This window comes from Erythrolamprus reginae, chromosome 1 (assembly GCF_031021105.1).
Source record: "Erythrolamprus reginae isolate rEryReg1 chromosome 1, rEryReg1.hap1, whole genome shotgun sequence".
Lineage (NCBI taxonomy): Eukaryota > Metazoa > Chordata > Lepidosauria > Squamata > Dipsadidae > Erythrolamprus > Erythrolamprus reginae.
In genome coordinates, this window is record NC_091950.1 from 239,231,816 (window position 1) to 239,238,820 (window position 7,005).

At 43.2% G+C, this 7,005-nt stretch overlaps 1 protein-coding gene across 7 annotated transcripts in view; it reads left to right on the forward strand.

Annotated features, from left to right (window-relative positions):
• SEL1L2 (SEL1L2 adaptor subunit of SYVN1 ubiquitin ligase) overlaps positions 1–4,024 on the forward strand; it is a 50,709-nt gene extending 46,685 nt beyond the window's left edge. For 6 of the 7 annotated variants that reach the window (XM_070732609.1, XM_070732610.1, XM_070732616.1 and 3 more), the window contains 2 exons: positions 7–135; positions 3,828–4,024. In XM_070732609.1, the coding sequence (XP_070588710.1) occupies positions 7–135; positions 3,828–3,947 (249 nt within the window). In that variant the 3' untranslated portion in view covers positions 3,948–4,024. The remainder of the gene's footprint in view (positions 1–6; positions 136–3,827) is intronic. The other variant, XM_070732611.1, reaches the window with a different exon arrangement.
• The last annotated feature ends 2,981 nt before the right edge of the window (positions 4,025–7,005 follow it).

Below are 7,005 nucleotides of genomic sequence, written 5' to 3' on the forward strand. Positions count from 1 at the left end.
GTTTAGGATATACATTTAGCTAGAAGATGGTATGACTTGGCAGCTGAAACCGCTCCAGATGCTATCATGCCAGTGTTCCTAGCATATGTAAAACTTGAGACTATGCATGTGCTTACATGTGTGCCACTTCTCAATGTAAGTCTGGTTTATATAACTTATAACATTCTAATAATGTTAGCTAGTCTTAGCTGTTTCAGAATACGTTGTTTATGAAACAGATGTTGCTTTACATGTATAATCAGGGGCGGGCTACTGCCCAGACAGTGGAGAACACAGTGGGGTAGTGGAAAAGAGCTCCACCCCAGAGCACCCAATTTGCACTGAAAGATGTTGAAAGAAAATGCAGGGCATCCTGCATAAGCCACGCTCACACAGGAGAGGCGGGGCAGGCATTCCCAAAGCGCTCGGAGAAAGCGCTCTTGCACTGCTTCGCTGGGAGCGCTTTCTCCGAGTGCTTTGGGAACGCCTGCCTAGCCCTCTCGCAGCCCCTTCGCTGGGATCGCTTTCGTCCAGGGCTGTCAGCAAAGGGGCTGCAGGAGAGACAGGGCGGGCATTCCGGAAGAGCTCGGCGAAAGTGCTCCCAGCGAAGCAGCTGCAAGAATGCTTTCCCTGAGCGCTTTGGGAATGCCTGCCCCGCCTCTCCTGCAGCCCCTTTGCTGACAGCCCTGGATGAAAGCACTCCCAGTGAAGGGGCTACGAGAGGGGTGGAGCGGGCATTCCCAAAGCACTTAGAGAAAGCGCTCCCAGCGAAGCTGCTGCAAGAGCGCTTTCTCCAAGCACTTTAGGAATGCCCACCCTGCCTCTCCTGCAGCCCCTTCACTGACAGCCCTGGATGAAAGTGCTCCCAGCAAAGGGGCTGCGAGAGGGGAAGGGCGGGTATGCCCAAAGCACTCACAGAAAGTGCTCCCGGGGAAACGACTGCGAGAGTGCTTTGGGAATGCCCGCCCCGCCTCTCTTGCAGCCCCTTCACTGGGAGCGCTTTTGTCCAGGGCTGTCAGTAAAGGGGCTGCAGGAGAGGCAGGGCGGGCGTTCTGGAAGAGCTTGACAAAAGCGCTACCAGCGAAGCGGCTGCGAGAGCGCTTTCTGCGAGCACTTTTTCTGAGCGCGGAATCCCGGCAGGGGCTGTAATCAAATGGGAAATCCCGGCGGTGACAATCACAAGGTAGGGAAATCCCTGCGGCAGTCAGAGAGCGCACGTGCAGTACAAGAGCACATGCACACTAAGAGAGCACACGCCCCAGGCTCGGTTTGAAAATGAAAATGGTTCTTAAGACAAGGCAAGCAAATCGTAAACCCCAGGTTCATATCACAAAACGTTCGTATGAAGGGGCGTTTGTAGGATGAGATATCACTGTATTTGGCATATATGCAGACATCCACCAGCTGTGTTGAACGTGTATAAACCAAACTGAAACCTACCGATAGACAAAAACCTTTCGTTTTCATATTTTTATTAGACTGCTGCTGTAGCTTCTTCTTTATACCATTTTTCCTTTTTTCTTTTTCAATTGCCTGCCTCTCTTCCAACTTCCATGATTATATATATACAATAATTATGTATGTGCAATAATTCAAAACCCTTAGCTTAATAAAAGGAAGGCTGCAAATGACACCAAAAGCTTGAGAAAACTGCATTCCAAATCTGCATGGCTTACCACCTATATATACTAGCAGAAATTCATTGTTTACTAATAAAAAAAAATCACTGAACGATATTCAGGAAATATGCACTTTAATTTTTAATATCAATATGGCCTTTTTTGTTAGTGTATTTGATTACTCAACATATAAAGTTGATACTGTTAGACATTATTGTTTAATATTAAATCAGTGTGTCAGATTGTTGTCAAAACAGCAAGCAATGATGCCTTTACTGTTTCCATTAGATACCCAGAAGGAAAGGCAAGGAAGGAAATTGACATTTATACTAGATTAAGCTGAAGGGGATCATATGAAGGATCAAGCAAGGTTTTAACATTCATTAACACCTTTAATTAGTAAATGAATTCAGGGTGTTAAAGGGAAAACAAAAAACCTGAGATTATTCCTGGCATAAGCAATAGCTTCAAGAAAGATGGTTAGGATGTAAAAGCACTGAGGCTAGTGTCAATGTCAGTGGCAAATTACACAGTATATAAAGATGATTATAGGAGAAGAGAATATTATCAAATTCATATTACAAACATTGACTTTAACACAATTCCTCATCTGTGTTTTATGCATAGCTTGGTTTTTATGGTTTGTAGACCATGATTTATCTAGTGCATTGTCCAATGTTCTTAAGCATGGATTAACAAACCATGACTTTATATTATGCTAAGTCAGGATTGGAAAGATATTTGTGGAGTCACTGGAGTGGTTCATACATCAATCTGTTATGTATCTTTCCCTCCTGGAAATTGGTGGGTGGAAGGAGTTGCAGGAGAGGTCCTTTCTTACAACCCAAGATTTGACAGTTCCTTTGTAGCACAGAAAGGAGCAGTCACTAACTGTGGGTAATGATGCATACAAAGTAAGCAGATGATGCATTTCGAAGGAACTTGAAAACTTGTAAATGCCCATGGGTTGGCAGAGTCAGCATTACCAGGGGCTGATTTCTCCCAGTTTGGACCAGATTAGCTGAACACATAGCGACCCCCTTTGATGTCATGATGATGTCACCGACCCGGTCGGTATTGGTCCGTGGACATTGCCATCTTTGGGGGGGATTTTTTTCCTGAATTCTTTTACTGTTTGGAAATTTTTTCTCTGCTGCTGCCTGAAAAAGGGTCTGACTGCCCACCTTTATTCCTTTGCCCGAAGCACAGCTGATCAGCTCCTCAGCTATGTTTTGTTTTGTTTTGTTTTGTTGTATTTATTCATTTATTTTGTCAAGTACATATTGGTAATAAATAGATATACCGTTGTTTATATACATGAGATGGGTACTGATAAGAGGGAACATTAGGACAGGAATGGTAGGCACGTTGGTGCACTTATGCACGCCCCTTACTGACCTCTTAGGAATTGAGTGGATTATAACACTCTTTAATTAATTATTTAATTAATATATAATTAGTATAACAGTGGATTTTGGGCTGATTATAGCTACTGAGCATGCATGGAAACAGAATTGCATGAGGGGATGCGCACGAAATGTCACAGTGTGAACTGGTAGCGAAGGTAAGTGGAACCCACCCCTGAACATTACAGTTATTCCGTCATTATTCTATATACATAATCATGGAAGTTGGAAGAGAAGCAGGCATTTGAAAAAGAAAACAAGGAAAAATGCAGCAGTCCAATAAAAATATGGAATTGTAGCCAGAGTTTTAGTGAAAAGAATAAAAAATGAGTATACCTTGAAAGGAAAAGGGGAAAAAAAGAAAGATATTGCAACCAAATAGTTGTGGGAGGAAAATTAAGAATAAATTCCAAAACCTCTAAATCAGTGCAAGCAAGGGCATTATGAAGGTATTAAAATGCTTCTGGAAAGATATTACACTGCAATCTTAGCATGATCTACACAAAAAGAAGACTTATCGAGGCCATTGGGAATATATATTCTCAGCAAAAGATTGCATTTAACCAGTTAACCAGTCAGAAATATATCTTGCTGGGTTTCCACAGTATCAGTAAAGTACTTGTAGTAGCCGGGATGGGTGGGGAGAAAGGCTTTAGTACAAAAGATATCCATAAGAAGCACTTTTTGTATGTATGTATGTATGTATGTATGTATGTATGTATGTATGTATGTATGTATGTATGTATACAGTATATGTATCTGTATGTATCTATGTATATCTATGTATCTATATATTAAGGTTTTTTTTTCTTTCCTTCAACAGCTTACTGCAGTCTGGAAACTGACAGCATTTGATGGTTTGCCAAAAGTACATTGGGATCTGTTTATCATTACATTCATGTTAGCATTAATGATATTGTTAAGAGCCAATCAGCAAAACTGAATAGTATTAGTTTTGATTATCTAAACTGATTTTAAATTCCAATTTTCTAAAGGTAAAATAAAAGGCTTTAAACCGTGTCAAATTCCTCTTTTTATCCTACTTTATAAACTGAAGTATATTCAGAACTTTTGCTCGAAAGCCACATGATTCAAACATAAGGTGATGCTTTTCCTTCCTTAGCTTTTTCGCACAAAGACATCTTCATAAAAGTGTATCAACTTTACCTGTAATATTTTCTTATACTGTATACATTTTTAGTTTATGTCTTCCAATTTCCTTGGCAGGAACATCTTTCAAACTCTGAAAATACCTTTTTAAGTTTATTTTAATCTATAAAGTTAAAAGTACCACTCTGGTCCTGAAATTCAACAGTAACCTACTAAGTGTTGTGGCCCGTCTGCGTCCTGCACAGCTGATCACGGATTCTGAGGATCGAGAGACGGGCATGGGTTGGTATCCTAGGCCAGTGTACTTGGAACTCCAGTCTGATAGCGAGGAGGGTGGAGAGGATATAGGGTCAGAGGCTGAAAGCCAACCAGAGCCTGTTGCACATCCAGAGGAGCCTATGAGTGACTTGGGAGAAGAGGAGGGAAGGAGCCGGCATAGTCAAAATCACAATTTCTTTCGTTTCTTTTTCTTTCTTTCTCTATTTCTCTCTTGCTCTTTCATTCTTTTTTCTTTATCTTGCTTTCTTGCTTTCTCTTGCTTTCTCTCCTTCCTTCCCTCTTTCCATTTCTTTCATTCCCCCCTCTTTTTATTGCTCTTTCATTCTCTTTCTTTCCTCTTTCTTTCTTTCCTTCTTTCTTCTTTCTTTCATTTCTTTTTCTTTCTTTCTCTCTTTCTCTCTTGCTCTTTCATTCTTTTTTTCTTTCTTTTGCTTTCTTCCTTCCTCTTTCTTTCTCTCCTTCCTTCCTTCCTTCCATTTCTTTCATTCCCCCTCTCTCTTTTTATTTCTCTTTCATTCTCTTTCTTTCTATCTCTTGCTCTTTTTCTTTCTCTCTTTTACCTTCCCTTCCTCTATTTCTTCTTTTCTTTCTCCTTCCTACCTTCTTCCCTCCCTCCCTCCCTTCCTTCAGTCCTTCCTCTCTTACTCTCCCCTTTCATAAGCTTCCTTCCTTCCTTCCTCTGTTCCTGTCCCTTCCCCCTTTCTTTCTTTCTTTCCTTCCCTCCCTCCATTTCTTGCTTTCCTTCTCCTTCCTCCTTCCTCCCTTCTTTCCTCCCTCACTCCCTTCTTTCACTCTTTCCTCTCTTACTCTCCCCTTTCACATCTTTCCTTGCTTCCTTTGCACCGTTCCTCTGTTCCTGTCCCTTCCCTCTTTCCTTCCCTCCCACCCTCCGTCCATTCATTCACCCATTTCTCTCTTGATCGCCCCTTTTACCATTCCTTCCTTCCTTCCCTCCTTCCTTCCTTCCTTCATAGCTCGCTCTCGCCTTTCTTCCCTTCCTTCCAGATGGGAGTGCCCCCTCAAGACACCCGCCCGACTGCTGGTACCCTGCTTTTTCTCTCCCCTCGTCCTTTCCAGCTCCTCGCCGGTGGCTGCCGGGTGTGGGATCCCCCTCCCCTCTCCCCTTGCTAGAAAGCACATGGTTTTGTCAACAAGGCCTCTTCCAAGAAGGGAGAAGTGCCAAGGAGCCGTAAATAAGCCTCGCTCCGCCTGACCGATGCCAGGAGGATCTTTCTTTCCCTCGCTGCTCCCGCTTCTTTCTTTCTCCTGGACGAGTCCACACAATCGGCTTAACCCAGTTCCTGAAATAGCCTATGGCAGTGCTTCCCAACCTTGACAACTTGAAGATATCTGGACTTCAACTCCCAGAATTCCCCAGCCAGCGTTTGCTGGCTGGGGAATTCTGAGAGTTGAAGTCCAGATATCTTCAAGTTGCCAAGGTTGGGAAACACTGGCCTATGGGACCGCCTCGCTTGGCGTAAAGTGGGAAATGATCCCCAGGGGATGGAGTGGCTTGGCGACTTAAAATAGTTTTAAAATGGCGGGGGGGCCCAGACACTTAGGCTGTATGGGGCCCCAAAATTCCTGATGGCGGCCCTGGGGACGGTAGGCACAGTGGTGCACTTATGCACGCCCCTTACAGACCTCTTAGAAAGGGGGAGAGGTCAATTGTAGATAGTCTAAGGTTAAAGGTCTTTGGTGACCTTTTTCTAGAACATTCATAGCCCCCACCTCTTGTGGTTAGCTCTGGCCCAGCTCCTGCCCCAAGGACTGTGGATGTGGGGGAGACATCCACATACTGTAGGCCTGTTTTGCCCCCGGTGGAATCTGTTGATGAAGGCTCCTCTGACCAAGAAGACATGAGTGACAGGGAGGAGGAGAGTGTGGCAGACAGCTCAGAAGGAGATCAACTATCTAGCTCCTCCTTGGATTCAGAACAAGAGTTAATGATACAGCCACGCATGCGGAGAGCGATGCATAGGCAACAACAACTGAGAGATTATTATCAAAGAAAATGAGGCCACCTGTGGTTGGGTGGGGCTGTGGTAATTAGTGAGTCTGCTATAAATAGCAGCCTGTGGGTTTGGCCATGGTGGAGGATTATCTGATCGTTGTGTTTCATGACTGCTTTACTGACTTTGACCTTTTGTGTGCTGATTTTTCCCTGCTTTGAAACTAAACCAGGGCAAAGTGTGTTTCACTTTGTGAAAGAAGAAGGACTGTGAATTGCCTCACAGCTACAAGATAAGTATCACAGAACTGATAAGGGACTTGTACAAATTACCAGTTTGTTTGGAGATCAGTGCTCTTGGCTATACCAAAAGAGGGCTTAGTTTAAGTGAATTTTCATTATAAAGAACATTGTTTTGAATTTTCAAACGTGTGTGTGTCTGAAATTTGTACCTGTGAATTTTTGGGAGGAGTCTACCACTGAATGACTCAAACCATGGCTATCAAACATGAAAAACATCTGCTAGAATATCCCATCTCCTTTACAAGGATGATCTGAAACTGAATGGAAAAACCCCATCTGAAATAGAATTGTTGCTCAACACTGTCCATATATACAGACAATGCATTGTAATGAGGTTTGGTCTGAACAAGATGTACCC